This window comes from Crocodylus siamensis, chromosome 1 (assembly GCF_052110815.1).
Source record: "Crocodylus siamensis isolate JL-2025a chromosome 1, ASM5211081v1, whole genome shotgun sequence".
NCBI classification, from domain to species: domain Eukaryota; kingdom Metazoa; phylum Chordata; order Crocodylia; family Crocodylidae; genus Crocodylus; species Crocodylus siamensis.
Window position 1 is genome coordinate 7613499 of NC_143395.1, and position 17989 is coordinate 7631487.

The 17989-nt window shown below is 39.8% G+C and overlaps 2 protein-coding genes across 11 annotated transcripts in view; one reads left to right on the plus strand and one right to left on the minus strand.

The window, feature by feature from the left end:
* The window catches only part of SUPT3H (SPT3 homolog, SAGA and STAGA complex component), a 433101-nt gene that overhangs the window by 414093 nt on the left and 1019 nt on the right, over positions 1–17989 (minus strand). For 6 of the 7 annotated variants that reach the window (XR_016439703.1, XR_016439699.1, XM_090030968.1 and 3 more), the window contains one exon: positions 3715–3818. Coding sequence is in view for 3 of the 7 variants with exons in the window: in XM_090030968.1 (XP_089887094.1) it covers positions 3715–3818 (104 nt within the window). In the remaining 4 variants the exon portion in view is untranslated. Of the gene's footprint in view, positions 1–3714; positions 3819–17989 lie in introns of those variants that run through there. The other variant, XM_090030981.1, reaches the window with a different exon arrangement.
* RUNX2 (RUNX family transcription factor 2) overlaps positions 1–17989 on the plus strand; it is a 298394-nt gene that overhangs the window by 42039 nt on the left and 238366 nt on the right. The gene's annotated exons all lie outside the window — the stretch shown is intronic.

Consider the following 17989-nt stretch of genomic DNA (forward strand, 5'->3'; position numbering starts at 1 on the left):
AGTAACAGTAGTAAAAAAAAAAGACAGAGGTTGGTGAACTATGGCCTGCAGACCAGATCTAGCCCACAGAACAGTTTTATCTGTCCCCTGGACAAGAGACTTTGGCAGCAGTCACTTTCTTGTGCCACCACAGGAAGCAGCAGCAGCAGGCACTTTTCCCACACCACCATGGGAAAAAAGCAGCAGTGGCAGCTGGGCCCTTGCACCCAACCACCTTCCCACCTCTAACTGGATCAGTCTGGCCCACCTAACAAGTTAACTGACTGCTTTGCCCCAAACAACCACTTCTTCATCTTTCCACCTCTTTCTTCTGTGCCCATCAACAATGGCACATTCTTCACTGCTAGCACCAGGTATCAGAAGCCATTCTGAACAGAAACCCATGAGGCACCTTATACCTTACTTGTAAGAACCACAACTCTTCTAGTTGTTGTACAGCCAACTTTAGGCAAAATGGCAAGTAACTTCTCAAAAGAACACTCTCTATAGGGGTGCCCAACCCTCAGCATCCATGCCATAAGTGGCACATGCAGCCAGCAGATAGGGCAGGGAGGCGAGAGCAGGACAACAGATCAGGGAAAGGGGAATCAGAGTGACACTCAGAGGAGGGACTTCATTCACTTTGTGGCACGCCTGCCAAAAAGGACGGCCCCCACTGCCCTATAAACTGACCAGTCGAGGTGATCCTGCAACTAATATTATTTTCTCTTCAGTTTTTAAATTCCATTTTAAAAGTGTTCTCTATTTTATACATTGTATTCCTCCACCCTCCCAACATTTCTGCAGATCTTAAGATGTCAGCGTAACTCTGTTACAAACCATTTAAAAGAAAAACCTATAGCTTCCCAAAGAATGTAGCTTATAAAAAATTTCAGATTTTAAAAGAACTTTCTGGGCTCTGACAAAGTGGTAACTTCATCATAATACACATGCCAAGAGAAACAGCTGCAATTTCTCTATGATCCATCCCAGGCAAACATTTTTTTTTCTAACAATAAAATATTTTTTTTTAATAAAATGATAGTGCTGGAAGAATTTCTTCAGTTCCTACCATGTCAATGGAGCTGTTTATGAAAAATATTATCCCAGAACACATAAGAGTCATAAAAGTCAATAGCTTTTTATTTAAAAGTCAATGACTTTTAAAGTAGTAACTGCACCAGGTCTGAAACAGAAGGAAAACGTCTGTTTCTTCCATTTATATGGCCAACAATAACTTCTATATTCCAACAGGAATCATGTGTATACTGGCGGGGAGGGGAGTTTCAAAAGTACTTAATCAGGAAGCATACAATTAAATAAAAAACAGGCTCCTCAGCTACTGACCTGAAAAGCTGCACAACTACATTTGGTTCCCTAGGCATAGCCTACTCTCCATTAAAAATAATATCTCTCTCGCTCTCCCCCTGGGCAACCAGTCTACTCTCCATTTAGTGTATATATATATGTATTTTCTCCCAAAAAATTCATGCATTTTTCAATGGTCACATCTACACCTGACACTATGGCGACATAACGTTAACGGACAAAATCTGTAGCAACACACTCCCTTATTATAGCGCACTGCTACAGTGATGTAGCAGCAAAAAAATAACCATGTGCAACTGCCATGGTGCAGTAGGGGCTGGGTTGTTACCGCACCATCATTTAGTACTTCCAGAAAGGAGTACACTAAGTGACGTTTAGTACTTCCAAAAGTACTACATGACTGCATAGTAATAAAGGCGCCATATGGCCACATGCATCACAAACATAGTACAACTAAAAAATAAATCAAAATAGCAGATGCCTCATAACTGCATTTGTAGCAAGCAGGCAGACTCTTCTACATCAAAAGATGGTTAAAAAAATGAAAAACAAACAATGCTATTTCCCCATTTCAGCTACACAGTGAAAAACATCACAATGAGGTGCCCAACTACAATGTTCCAGAACTCCCACCTTTATCTCATTCTACTTCGGGAATGTTACCTCTCCAAAGAGGCAGGTAACTTATCCCATCTAAACTGCCAAATACAGACAGCATACTTCAGGAAACAGTAGAAAGCATATTATGATCCTATGCATAGCTGGGAGCAAGCTGTCCTCCATTAATGTACAAACGCAGCCAGAGTCAGCCAAGCTATCACCTGGAAGTTCAAGATGACTCAAAATACATTTTTAAACTGAACTCCTTAACAAACAGGAGATGGGGCTGGGGAGGTGAAAACAGAGCATAAGTTACTGGGTTAACTTTTCTAATGAGGTACATTACTGCTCAGATATTATGTGTTTCTGTTGCAGTAAAAAAACTGAAATGCTCAGAGACAGCGTCAGGTTTAGACTTGGAATCATTGAAAGGAAAACATCTACACTCCACAATTTTTTTTTTAATATCATTTGTTTAGAATATAGCTCTTAAGTGACCAGCTAAAACATGGACTTTTTAGCTATTGTTCTTAATTTAATAAGACTTAAAATCTGAAGATGCATGAGAAGCCACAAAGCAGCTTTCAAATGCCCTTTGCTTAGTGATTTCAAGGGTTCTGCCAAAGTAAAGATTAGTAGCCCAAAATATATTCCCTGTTAAATCCATCTGACTGTTTCACCCTAGCTTACATGTGTCACTCCGAATAACTTTCCAGAGCTGTGACTTTAGTGAAGAGAGCCAAAGATGGCCATTATCTTTTAAAAGAATGAGCTTACTTCTCAGCATTCCAGTACTAGCTTTCTCTGCCACACTTTCAGCTTGGAGGAATCAACAGGAAAAAAATAAATCCTTCTAGATGCTCCAACAAGATTTCATACAATAAAACTTCCCTGTAAAGCTGACCTCAGCAATGTATACCCACATGTCCCATTTTTCCCTGTTGGATAACATGCATTCATAAAAAAATTGCACATAATTTGGACTTGAGCCAAGCCCAGTTCTCCATCTGCAGCTTTGAGGGATACATATCCTCCAGCCTTGGGATGAAATCTTCTTTAAACTGCCTGATAAATCAGGAACACTGATCCACAGAGAGAGAAGACCTCATTATTATGAGTTCGTCCCCGCGTCTGCAAATCAACATGTCCTGGACCCATATAAAAGAGAAAAAAACAGTATGCACTGGCAGGTCAAGCTCTGACAAATAAGTTGTCTTCCACCAGAGCAACATTTGCAACCCATTCCAGTACAGTAGGCCACTAATCAATCTGAACAGAGCCTTAGGTACGGAACCTTCCCCATTATGCAATCTTAAAGACTGAGTGAATGGGGTATTTAAACATCTAGAAAGATACAGAACGGTCTCACATCACAGCTTATAACTGTAATGAACCCAGTTCCTAAGATCCCAGGACCATTTTAGAACATGGAACAAAATGTACTCAGTTCCAACTGGCCCACATACATTAATTCCATCATAAAGAGCATTTTATTTTCTTCCCAGGTAACGTACCTCTCTGCATGATTACCAAAACCCTATTGCAGGACTTCAGTGAAAAGCTGCTCATTTAAAAATAAGTTTGTGTCAACACTGTCTTACCCTTTTTGATGATGAATTAAGAAGCGTAGGGTCTCAACTTGCCATGTATAAAAATAGGTGTTCAGATGTTCCTTTAACAGGATTTTCTTTATTTTTATTAGATATATATCTCGCTATTGTTCATCTGTCATCTTTTCTTGTAAAATGACAATCAGGCATATTAAAAATATAAATGGTCAAAGATACTTTAAAAGAGTTTACTTACATCATACTTTGCAGTTCAGGAGTGAAGCTTGTTGATTTTCCTATCCCCCTTCCACTGCTTGAAGAGGCAACAGTTGACATCGGGCTAGCTGCAGTATTGCTCATCTGAGTAAACAGAAAGAAACAATAGAGCTTGCAAATGTTTTAATTTAATAAATAGAGCATATGGGAAATGGTAACAATTATAAACCACTTCACAAAGTGTATGTGGTTTAAAATATCCAGCCTACTATTATGTTTCATGCTGAAGTTCATAATGTCTTTTATTCAGCACTGCAAGAAAATTATTTTCTCTATTAAAAGGACAAATTGGGAAAGCCACATTGTTTATTTTATTAAATAGGTACATAAGAAGAGTTGGTAATAGCTGCAATAGTCTTTCACCTTAACTACCACTATGTACATTTGTTTTACATTCGGGATTTAGAAAGAAAGAAAACAAATTGTCAGATTTGAAATTAAAAATTCTACAGATAAAAGCCTTTTGAATAGCAAAATGAAGCTTGTTTCAGCAGCCATCTACATTATCTACAGAATACAAAACACAATCTTCAGTCATTGGCCATGTATGCAGAATGGCCTTGTATTCATCTTCACATTTTTTAATACAGTATAATCACCAAAAAAAATTAGAAATATCATGGCAAGATTATCTCAATCCCTGCTCAAGCGATCAGTCATGCTTCACGTTCTTATTTTTCATAGGCCCAATCTTGCAACGAGAATATTATTTAAACCTGTACGGCATCCCAATTCTGTAGACCAGAAGGGTCCCAAACTTTGGTACACATACCCCTGAGGTATGCAAGATATCTCTGGGGGGTATGTGGGAGAAATTGTGTAATGCCAGATTTGTCATTTTAATAATAAATTAGCATTTAAGGGGTTAAATTATAAAGCATATCCTCGTAGGGGTACGTGGGCATCTGGTAAATTTGTATGGGGTATGCAATAAGAAAAGGTTTGGAAACCTCTGCTATACATAACTTGTTCATTAAGTCCTCAATCCTGCTTCCAAATTTAACAGAAGCAAGAATGAATCCTACCAAAAAAATATGCAACACTCCTCCCCACCTGGCAGAAAACAGTCAGGGATGTGAATGCTTTCATAAATACTGATACTCATCCAGATCAATCACACAGACTTCTTCAGCTTTATATACAGGCCTAAATCACGTCTAAAGCAAAAAGATTATCAATAAGCAATTTTAAAATAATGCCTCCAATTAAGTTAAGGCTTGATGTTTTTCTCTTACAGAAACCCTTCGAAATTTAAAAAAAAAATTCCACCTGAAGCCTGGATAGTTCTACTTCTGTCTTATCATCCACTAATTTAATACATGTATGTTTCATCTAAGGCAAGACATAGGTCTAAATATCATTAAATCATATCATCTAGAGACAATTTACTGAAAGACTGATCAAAGAAACATGATTCTCCAGCCGCCATTTAACAGAGGTCAAATGCTAAATGCACACAACTTAAACATCACTCATTACAGCCAATGAAGTCAAACCTTTTCAAAGTTTAGGTCTACTGACTAAGCAGTAGCTGCCTTATTTTTTTCCTACTACACTACTAGGTGTCCTAATTTTCCCACAGAACAGTTAAAACTTAGCAACACTACACAATGCAGACATGACAGACGATAAGGGCTGGAAGGGACCTCAGGATGTCATCTAGCCCAGGGGTTTTCAAAGTTTTTGGCTGCATACCCATCCACCTCATATCCCCCACGCCTGATGCTTCTGCATATAGCTATCAACAGCATGTAGCAACACTGTTACTTACCACTATAAATTAAAATTATAGCAAAGCATCACCACCTCCCCAAGGGATACAGGTATCCCAGTTTGAAAAAAAAAAAAAAAAGATCTAGTCCAAACCCCAGCCGAAGGCAGCATCACACCTACCTAAACCATCCGGGACAAGTGTTTGTTTAAAAAAAACTTTGAGAACAACTACCAGGCAACATGCCCAAAACATCACAAACACCTGACCTTGACACAAGTGAAGAAAGCGGATGAGGACACTGTCAATGTCCTGTTACTGCAAGAACAGGAAATAACTGCTGAAAAGGACATCTCCTGATAAACGAGAGATAGTCCCAATACATTCACTCTCTCCTATTTTTCTGGATCGCTCAGAGCTGGTAAACTTTTACTTATTCTACTCATTTCTTATGTTATTAAGAGTAGCAGTGGTTGTGATAATACAAAGCAGATGTTGCTATCACTTGGGTTTAGTGAAACCTCTAAAGAGATCAGACCTTTGGCCATTTAAAATTATCTTTAACCAAGGCTTTAAAAAGAAAAAAAAAAGAAAAGAAAAAAAAAAAGCATACAAGCATATACCATGGTATCCATCAAAACTTGATCTGCCACCACATTTTATATCCATGTTAAAAATACAATATTTTAAGAAAGCATATTAAATATTTTGTATGACATTTTCAAAGGGTAAAGTTAAAAAAAACCCAAACAGGTAATTCTAAGTCAAGAATGAACAGCATGGAGTTGCATCATACAGGGATCCTTGTTTTCTTAGTTTAAAAATCACCAGTTTTCTGATAAAAACCCCAAATTCTCAGATTAACCACCTCAAAAACCCCATTTTTCTGTGATTAAAATGAAATGCCATGATATATATAGGTACCAGTTGAACACAATATTTTAGTGATATATTTACAACTTGAAAGCAATTTGGAAGCCTACCAGTGTCTCAATCATTATAATAAAATACATTCTAAATATCTATATATTTGGAGGGGTTTACCATTAAAAAAATCAGAGCTCCCCCGGCCCTTCATTCACCAACATGCAAGTTCCCCTCCTGCTTTGTTGTGCTGAGCACCCTGCCCCTGCCTTTACCCCTCACTCCTGGCCCACAGCCCCTCAGCCCAGCTGATGCCCATCACTCCCAAGCTGCAGCCCCCTGGCCCTGCCAGCAGCCCTCACTCCCAAGCCACAGCCTCCCAGCCCTCCAACCCTACCATTGCCCCTCATTCACAACCAACAGCTCCTGGGCCCTGCTAGTGCCCCTTGCTCCAGACCCACACACCCCAGGCCTGCCAGTGCCCCTCGCTCCCAACCTACAGCCCCCAGCCCTGCCAATGCCCCTCACTCCCAACCTACAGCCCCCTGAACTCCCAGCTTTCCATGTCCCCAACCTTGCCATGGTGCACAAATCTGGAGTCATGTGCCCCCACCCCCACTGCCTACCTCCCCAGGAGTGCATGTAGTGGCAGGGAAGCCCCTGCCCCTGGACAAGCCACAGTGGCTCTGTCCCTCCCCCTAGCCAGGCCCTGCAGACACGCATTCCCGCCCCAGCCCCATGCACTGCCCTGGCTGGACAGAACCCCAGCCCTGCCCTACTCCCTCCCTCCCCATGGGGGCCTCAATCTCCCCTTCCCCTCCCCTTCCATAGGCTTACTTACAGGGGAGCTGCTCTCCATGCTGCCTGGCTGCTAAGTGCATGTGTGCAGGCACACCCCTACCTGATCACCCTCCTCCCACCCCCACCCCCAAACAGCCCCTTGCAGGCTGGAACTCTGCCAGACTGCAAGGGGAAACCTGTTGCTTCCCATGTTTTTCCCCCTTAAAAGAGGGGGACTCCACGTTTTTCTGTCATGAACAGAAAACCTGGATCCCCGATCATGAACAGAAAAAAAAAAATGTAATATAAACCTATGTCTAAATACTTAACTAAATTCGTCTATATCAGTGCTTTAAAGTACACTGCAAATGGATTTCTGCTTAGTTTCAGGCCAACTGTAAATTACACCCCCATCCTGCCAACTCTAGCAAACACATTTACCCCCACTGAAATGTAACTGCAATCACTTAAAAGGGTACACACAAACTTGAGTCTTTTCACAGTCCAGGAACAGGTCAGGAGTTAATGAATATTCATACTAGCTATACACTTAAATTAGTAAGTTAAGAACTAATCGGTTTATCTAGGGCTTCTTTTTTTAAAGTATTTATTACCAGGACTCTGTTCCATGACTTCGGCTCTTTGTGGCAATTTAAAAGAAGGATACAGTAATTTACTTTGGTTTAATGAATTTTACTGTTTGTAACTTTGAATATTTAATGTTAATTACTAAAAACATGTATATACACAATTTTCATAATTTCTATATTCTTAGCCTTCAGACTGGAAAAAGCCTTAAAAAAACTAAGAAAGGAGAGGGAGGGAAAAAAGGAAGGAGAGAGGAGGGGTAGAAACCCACTTGGACCTGTAAGGCTCAAGAACTAAAAGCCAAGGATTTTTTTCTTATACAAAATCAGAATTAAGCAAATCATAATATTAAAATATCTAAAACTGATGGTACTGTTAGACACACATGTATAATCTTGCCAAATTGAACAAGGCTTGTGAAAATAATTGTCCACCACTAGGAAGGTTTGCACCCAGTGCTGGGACTTTAGGAATGTCACCTTATTCCCAGTTTTTGTTTTAGGGTGATTACACAGCAAGTCTCCAGCCCTGCAAACATTTACACAAAAGCATCATTATGGCACACAGGACTACTTACCTGCGTAAATATATGCAGGATGGAGAACTAAAGGCCTACCCACTAATAGTTCATTAAAGCCACTGCCTTCCTACTGAAACCAAATTATTTAACTTTCAAATCAAGCAGGTGTACAGATTTTTCTTGACATGAGAAACCAAAAGCTCGTCAGGCCCCATCATACCCTTTAAAATAATTACTTCCCCAGCCTACGTTTTGTTTGATGGTTTAGATAATTAACTCCTTTACACATCAAAGTCCTATCATCTGCATGTCCTATTTCCTTTCTTCCGGACATTAAAAAAAAGAGAGAGAGAGAGAGAGAATCAGTCAGAAGCAGAAGCACACTTAAATCAATTTTCCCCAATAAATACAGCTAACATGGAATTGAAAACCTACTGTAATCTTCAATGGGTCAATGTACTGCAGTTGTTTGAGCTTTGAATTGAAATGCAGCTGTTTGCCATATTCTACAAAATGAATTCAGATGTTCAGATCAGGTCACAGATGATTTCAACATGCCCTAGTTTAATCATGAACCCTAGCAAGTAGAAAATAACTTATGATTAACACTAGTTAAAACGGTTAATTATGAATACCTAGCTAAATCTGATATGTTGGCTTCTTGTCTTAAAAGAAAAAAGATATTCAAAATATTTAATTATAAATTATTTTAATATATATACATTTATCAATGAAAGTACATAGTAGCATTCATCACAATCTCTCAAAACCTTTAATATAGGCTATACCCATGCAGTAAACATGGTCCCAGCAAAGCAGCACCAAAGCACACACACAAGCTACTTCCTAAAGCAAGAGAAGCATAGTTGAATCTATACAAGCAGGCTAATAATTTGCTTGAGGGTGAGCTAACTAGCACCATCACTCAGATGTGTTAACTAACCCAGCCCAAGTCCTACAGAGTTGTAGCTATATTGTTTCCTCTTTAAGCAACATGCTTACAGCAGCATAGTCAGCTTGTGGGTGCTATTGCCTGGGAGTTTTCCATATAAGGTAGGAAAGAAATTACACATAAACCAGTATAAATGATCGGAAACCAGTTCAAACATGTAACACAACAGAGGTTCAGTGCACATAAACTGCTTTCAAAATGCCCAAAACCAGTTTAAGATAAACCTGGATGGATGTAATATCAGACTTGGCTGATTTAGGTTAAATCAGTTTACTGAACTTCTGTCCTAGACCCCTGTCAGATTCAAGTCAGCGCACAGTCCCCCAGCCTCCCAGGATGCTTTCTTTGTACCTCCACCTCAAGTCCCAACATTCAGGGTGGGTGGGCTAGCCATGGCCCAAGCTGTCTGCTCCAGCCAAGCAGGGAGGCATGCTCTAGCACCCCCCAGCTTCTGCCCTGGGCCACTGCAGACCTGTGGATGTCTGTTTTTCTGGAATCAAAAGTGAATGTCTGTTCACTTGCTTATCAATTCAATCTATGTGCAGCTTAGACTAACCTGCAAAGACTGAATCAATTCAGCCTTGGGTTTTTTGACCGTCTGCACCACCCCGATCACAATCAGTCAGAAAAAGCCTAGCAACTCTCACTCATAAACCATGGGGGGGGGGAAGGAAATATCACCCAGTCTTCAGCGGGTAAACGTTAAGTCTTCTCTGGTTAAGCTTAAACTAGTGGTTGTCACTGAAGCAGAATATGTCGGGACACATTTGGTGTGTAGCTGTCCATTCCCTCACTGAGTTTCCCGGCAATATTGCTACGTTTGTGGTTGGTTAATTGTCAGGGTAAAATGCAAACCCTAGTAGTTCTCAATCGTAGGCCTGAGGCACCCTTCAAAAAAATGCCAGCTTTCTGTTTCAGAAAAAATAATAGAGGATTTTTTCTCTCGCAAAAAACTTGGATCAAAACAGGTCAGAATGTTTTTAACCCTACAGATTCTTATTTGAAATCTCTGGGTTTTATCTTGTGAATCATGTTTGCACACTTCAGTGTTAGTGTTACCTGGCACCCCTGAAAGGATGTCAAGGTACCCCTACGGTGCTGCAACACCCTGGTTGAGAATCATTTTCCTGGCTCAGGGGTCTGAGTAACGAATACACAAGGGATGGCATTTTGCCCCTCCCCAAACTTGGGTAAATAGACTGGCTCTACACTGTGCCATGAATATTAACTATGTGAGCTGTCACATCACATGTGAAGATGCACTTGGTTTTAAAGTCTTGTGGTCCTCAAAAAAGAACATGGTCAGCATATCCTTCTCTTAACCTAGGTACTTGATGCCTGCAGTCACTGCACAAAACTATCGTGTAAGGATTTCACAAGGAGACCTGCAACTTCAAAAGCACAGGTTACAGAATAAGATCCCTGCAACTCACTGTAATGAGTAATAAAATAAACCTAGACGTAACCAGAGAAAGCCAAATATTCATTCAATAGCTCTCACTCTGCAACTAGGGAAAGGACAACAGGGTTTGAATCTGGTCAGATTAAACTACAATGTTCTTTCACAATGTGAAAAACTTTCATCAAAAAGACTTTTTAACACAACTGAGCTGTAACAATCTGACATGAGACTCAGCATTTTATTTATATTTTCTAATATAACATTTTTTTAACAAGACTATGATCATCTCTTGGATAATTTTTATGGCTCTTTGAGTTCGACTCTTCTCCTGTGCACACTAATGTTACACCTATGTAATATCTTTGAAGTCAGTTAGTTAACTCTAATTTACATCCCTACGAGGTGACAGAACTAGGTTACATGCCTCTATTAAAGGTAAAAGAGGCAAATCATAAAAATTTACAAGTTCCTGAAAAAATTAAAAGCTAATGGTAAAGGTAAGCATGGCATTAGATAAAGATTGTGTATGCTACTCTCCTACCTCACCATAACAGTAACACTTTTTATGCCCTGAAACCAATTCTGCAGACCCACATTTAAATTTGGTATTGCGTCAGACCCTCCCCTTTGTTTCTTCCATAACTGGATTTTGCATATCATCTGAAATCATGCAAAAACTTCAAGGATTGACATATTTTTACTTACATAAAGCTCAAACAAAATAGGAAGGAAGGAAACCACTGAATGCTCAGATGATTCTTAACTAATACTTTATTAAAATCAGTGTTTTTGTTTTCAGTATCCTAGTCCAGTGGGGTAATTCTTTTTGGGAGACATGCCACAAAGTAGCTCCACTTGCTCACCAAGTGCCACTCTGAACTCCCTCCCTGCCCGCTCAGCTGCTCTGCTTTCTGCTTCTTGCCCTGTGCTTCCTGCCCAACCCTACGGGTTACTTTCTGCTTCCTGCCATATCTGCCACTCTACTTCCTGCCCCTCCCTGATATGCCATATTTCACACAGAGGCTACCAATGCCACTTTTTGGCATGTGCCACAGGCTAGCCAGTAGCCACCTCTCTTAGTCTATATTATGACTTCAGTCAAAAAATTAAAAAAGCCACTTTTGAGCCTATTGTATGCACGTGCTCAGGACTAGGCAGTAAACAGTGTAAAAAAAGTCCCTGCTTCTTACAGTACAGGAACATTTTAACTAACTGCACGTATTCAGGATTTTGATTTTATGCTGTCATCCAAAAATCAGCTCTATTAAATGGATACACACACAAAATGGTTTCAGAAGTATAACCTAACTTCCAAAAAAAGTATCAACAAAAGAGACAGCTGGGAGAGAAAGAAAGGGGTATGCAAAGTATACATCAGAAGACACAGTGTTTCACTTATGCTCTATTCCTTCCAAAAGGATCTGAAATCTGAAACCCAAGATCCTAACATCTGAGCTTTTACTTAAATTCTCCTGGAGGTGCTCTAGCAGGTTTAAAATGAAGATGTTCTAGAGTAAAGTGACCTAGCTATATATAACAAAAGTATGATTCAAATGCTAGAAATGCCAATTCTGACACGTAACCATTGCATAAGATACAACACTCCTTTATCAAGATTTAAGTATAAACTGTTCTGCTGATACCTGGACTATTACCAATAGAGTTCTACTCTAGATGATACATGTAATCGCATGTAGGAGGTAAAAGTAAGACCAACCACTCCTGTTATTAGACAAGCAGATAATGCAAAAAGAACAGAGTTCAAGATGAACCAATACTTGTGAGAACGGATCTGGAAGTAGCAGCAGTCTGCGAGCAGACAATGATGACATCTGCATCACGTCTGTATGCAATAATGTTGTTCAAAGCTGGGGATGTTATCAAAGTAATCTGAGCCTTCTTTCTGATTAGTTTATGAAGAAGTATAAAACAAAACGCATATGCTGGTAGTAGAATTCATGCCAGTAAAGAACATATTACATCTGCTGTTCTTACTGCCTCCTCTGATTATTTGATGCATTAAATTCTTATTTTACTGCTTTCAAGGTAGTAACAAAACCAAAAAAAAAAAAAATTACTTTCCATTCGGCAGTGCACCATCTTCCAATTCAACAATGACCCTGGATACAGCAGAGGCCTAAACAGCCAATCTTCATTTGTCTCATAAGTCATGTTTGGGTGCTCCAAGTCCTGCCCAGCCTGGTGCACTGATTCCACAAGCATCCTCCTCTTTTCCACTAGTGAGATAAATCATGCAAGCCCATCATTTACTCTAATTCAGTCATTCAAAAAGCTATGTGAATTTCAGAAGGCCAGCAGGGCACAATACACTTTTCAACTCCAAGACATCTATCCTGCATAGACTGTGGACTAAATTCCACCTCTAGATGCAGTCCCAAAAGACTTCAGTAGGAACAACATGTACATATGCAAGAATAAGTTTTAGATACTAATTTTTTTCTTCCAAAACTGTTCTCTCCACAATCCCCAAATTAGCTGTCTATATGGATCGTGCTGGACAAAAGTCTCTTTGTATATTTATTTTCCTCAAGACAATTTAAGTCTGAAAGAAACACTACGACTATAGGATTCAAGAGAGATGGGTGCAACAAAAGTTCTCCTTCTTAATCAGTTTTGCAAATACTTTAATGGGGGAAGGGGGGGGTTGGAAATCAGCTTGACCTGACCAAACCACATCCCCCAAGCATTAAAAACTTGCACTTTTAGAAACCATTTAATCTTTCATCCCTATATGGAAAGGGTTGCCAAAATCTGGAATGGGCTTCCAAGGGAGGTGGTGCTCTCCCCAACCCTGGAGGAGGCTAGACATGCACATGGCTGGGGTGGTCTGACCCCAGTGCTCTTTCCTGCCCGGGGCAGGGGGTCGGACTCAATGATCTGCTAAGGTCCCTTCAGACCCAGACATCCATGAATCTATCTTTTTAAATTAAACAAATCCAACTTTCCTCCTATGCCCCTATTTTAAAGCTGCAATTTTTCCAAGTATGAATGCTGCATGAATATTCTTTAAATCACCTTACAAAGGTCTAGGCCCTCTGCTAAAACATATATGGGTTTCAGATATCCAGATGAAAAGTCAGACAATGAATGCAGGATTTTGTAGTATAAGATACTGATAAGGTTACAGAAATTTTTTTCTTGAGGTTCAATTTGAAATGCCAGAAGCAGACATCTTTATATTTATGTTAAGAGGAGAAGGCAGGGGTTAATCTAAACCTTCTGCCATCTCTCTTCAATGTGTTGTGTCTATGCTGATGCTGGCACTACAAATTAAGCACCAAAAATTTTTCCTTGCCTCCTACCAATGGTATTAAACTGGCACAAAGACTAAATATTCGGTAAAGAGCCCAACTCAAGAAATCTGAGACTGCAAACTTCCTGTAATTTCCTACTTCTGCCTAGTTTAAGTGCTATCCTCAATTTTGGATGCTAAATATTGGTGAATTCCTTATAAGAGATACAGAGGAACTGTTGCACACAAAAAAATAAAAGACAAGAAGGCTGCATGCCACATTTTTCTCCAAGTTTTTCAAAACTTGGGCTCTGTTGGTGGCCTTGTAAGTCTAGCTTATTACTTTATGGCCACAGAAATGTGCATCATAACAGCCATTTTTTTCCCTCCCAGGTAACCACAGGCAACTTCCAGTAGCATAAACAGGAGCAGTGCCTGCCAGTTTAAGGGTAGAGGCTGGCCTCAAAGCCTTAATTCTAGCATGATATAGTGTGGCCAAATCCTGAACGGCATAACCAATTAAGCATTTTGCCTTTCTGAGTACATAAAACCATTTAGGAGTGTTTTAGCGTATAGCATAGTCTAAAGCTTAAAAAAAAAAATACCAGTGTAAGGTTCAAAGCTATCACCTAATTTTCCTTTTTTCTGTCAAAGAGTTAGCTCTACCGCAGAGTATCTTACTATAAAACACTTTATGGAACGTGACAGCAACGCAGACTTTGTCTTTTGAGAGTTTATCTAGACAGTCTTGGTCGGCAGTTAAAAAGATGACATTTTACACTTCACCATTTACAAGCCTAACCTTACAGCTTATTCCACCTCCGATTTACTGCCACCGAATTTGGGTAATTTTTTTTTCTTTAATTTGGACTACAGCCTACCCAGCATAATTATGTTTTGTTCACTTCTCTAGACCAGTGGTCTCCAAAGTGGGGTGCGCGCACCCAGGAGGTGCACAAGACAATCCATTGGGCTGCGGGAAGAAAATACTAGAATTTATATTTATTTTTTATCTAAAAAAAATAAGAAAGAAATTAAGCTTAATTAATATTTAAATATAAGGATTGACACTGGCGCCCGTATGTCAGATGGTCGCACGTCACGTATAGTACACAAGGTATCCTGAGGGAAGAGTGGGAGTTCCACAATGCGGAGGGGTCGACAGTGGCGCCCTCACTCGTTTGTTCGCTTTCAGGGTATTGCAACGTATATATTGGGGGTGCGTGCTCAAAAATTTTTTACTGATAGGGGTGCACGATCAAAAAAGTTTGGAGACTACTGCTCTAAACCACTTCTATTTTTTACTAGCTCTTTTTCAAATGGAGCAACCTAAAATAAACACAGGATATTCAGGTGAAGGGAGCATCGCAACATTATATAATGGCATATTTAGTATTTCTGGCCTGTTCTTTATACATCCTAACATTTCATTTGCTTTGATTGTCATTGTGCACCAAAAACGAGGGTTGGAATGAACCCCAGGTCACATCTAGTCCAACCCCCTGTTCAAAACAGGACCAGCCCCAACTAGATCGTCCCAGCCAAGGCTTTATCTAACCCAAGTCTTAAAAACCTCTAAGGACGGAGCTTCCACCACCTCTCTAGGTAACCTGTTTCAGGGCTTTACTACTCTCCTAGTGAGAAAGTTCTTCCTGATAACTAACCTGAGCTTCTCCTGCATTCATTAACAAGAATATCCAGTCCACCACTGTGCTCCACATTCACCTGTTCCATCAATGCAGAGTTCCCAAAGGTTAATTTAAGATTAAGATTCTTAGCCAAGACTGGAGTAATCTGAAAAGCGTGGCCTCACTGTGCACATTTATCTTTAGCTTCAGTTTTCCAAGTTTTCAACCTTTTTTGTCACCTTCTCGTCCCCTGTACCTCAACAGGAGCAATTTTACTCTCTCCTCAATGGCTTTCAAAACACTACTAAGGTCATCTTCCTGGATGATTACTGGATACCACCTTCCTTTCTTCATACTTCTAGTGTACCAGTTTTCAACCTTTTTTCATTTGCGGGCCTCTAAAAAAATGCTGAATGGAAGTGCAGACCCCTTTGAATTGTAAGTGTGGGTATTCACATACTTTTGACTGATCATAATCATCTTTCCAGAACCTATTAGACATAATCTGCAGCCTCCCAGGGTCTGTGGATCACAGGTTGAAAACCACTGTTCCAGTGTCCCTGCAGAGTCTAGCACACAAAACACAAGCTTCTATCTTTGCCATTAAGGCCCATCAATCTTCCCTGCTCATCAGCTTCCACCTCCATTTTTCCTCACTTTTTCACTCTTTTACGTACTTACTACCAGTGCTGCTCATAATCCACAAAGCTATTACTTTATCCTCCAAAAGAAGTGTTTCATAGCTTTAAAAATGACTATGCTACTGGAAAACTTGAGGCGTGTGTTGTTACAGTATATACAGTATATATCCCATTTTAACTTCTTGTCTTCCCCAAGCATTCCTCCCTCTTTTACTACCCATTCCATGCTTTTTTCTGTTGCGAATTTTAAGAAGGTGTTCTGATTATAAAAGGTTTCTGAGGCTATAAGAATATTATAGTGAGAATTGCTGTTTTATACCTATAGTACTCTAGACAGATTTCTGCCTTGCTATCTGTGCTTTCATAATCAAAGCACTAATGCCCAATACAGTGGAAAGCACAGGTCTAACTAGTTTGCTTTTCCTCCTTGTGTTTCACAATAGCATCAACAATTAATTTCTGTGGGATTATCACACTTTTTAGGTTTGGCCCAGTGCCTTAAAACACCCTTTGAGGTGCACTCTAATCACCTAGTAACACACTGTCTAGCAGGTCTCATTGCTTAAGGGTATCATGTAGAAGTAGCATCAACACCCAAACCATCATTCAATGATGTCTAAGATTATTATGAAAATATAATTGCTAAAGCATGTGTAGTTTACAAAATTATAGCTTCCTTATGCTGACAAGTTACTAACTGACTAATCAAATTTCAGGCAGTTAAATTCTATATTATTCAAAAAAATCAGCCCGTAAGAGCAATTCAGCTGGTTCTGACACTTTGACATGCTTTAATTGTGTTTGTAAGCATTCAAGCTCCAGCAAATCCTATAAAAATCTCCTGCTGTATTGCCAATATTGAGTGTTCAAGAACTCCTCACTCAAACACCTCCCCCTCCCCGAGAAACTGGGCTTCATTTTTCTGCTTCCTAACTTCCGAGTCAGTAGGATATACTTTTGTCACAATTCAACCAGAATCTTCAGGAATAGAAATGTATGAATGGTTTGACCTCCTCCCCCCTCACTCACCCAAATAAAATTATCAAATTCCAGGAGCTCAGATTTAGGAAAAACCACCGAATAGTCTATGAGTTGGCAACACTAATTGGAACACCACCATTGTTACTAACGCAGCAACCATAAACAGGATGAAAAAAAAAAATCATTAAAAGAGACTCCTGTTCCAAATGGCAGTTACCAACTTGGCAACACAAGGCCTAACCTAAACCCACTAAAATCAGGAAATATTGTCACTATCTCAGTGATTCTCAAGCCAGGGTGCCATGGCATGCTACAAAATGCTTTTAAGGGTGCAGCACAATACTAATGCTATTAGATGTGCAAAGATGCACACAATTCACAAGATATACCCAGGGATTTCAAACAGGAATCCACAGTAACAAATAGATACTAGAAGTTACCCAAAGAACCCTGTCTGCCCAGTTTATACACACACAAAATACCTTGTGTACACACACACACACTCTACCTTGTATCTTGTTGTTCTTTCCATCCACAGTTCAAAGATTTTAGTGATGTGTTTGTAAATTTTCTAGGACTGGCAACAAACAGACTAGTATAACAGATTTAGTAAAAGATTAATAAAAGGCCCTGAAAATTTATGGAGAAGTCCAACACAAAAAACAGAGTCCTCTGGACATCAGAAGTTATTAAACACTGCAAATGTGGGAACAATTAGCTTGATATCAGAACTGAATCTGGGGGCTTTCCTATATAAAATAAATACCACCCACAATTTAAATAAAACATGCCTGGAAACGGTTGTGGGACAAAGACTATCACAGTCTCAGGACAGCAGCAGAAAAAGTCAAGCAGGCCTAGCACTCCCTAGGCCAAGTGCTGCCTTGACTCCAGTTTAACTGAAAGTCCTAGAGAAGCAGGACTAGGAAGGACTC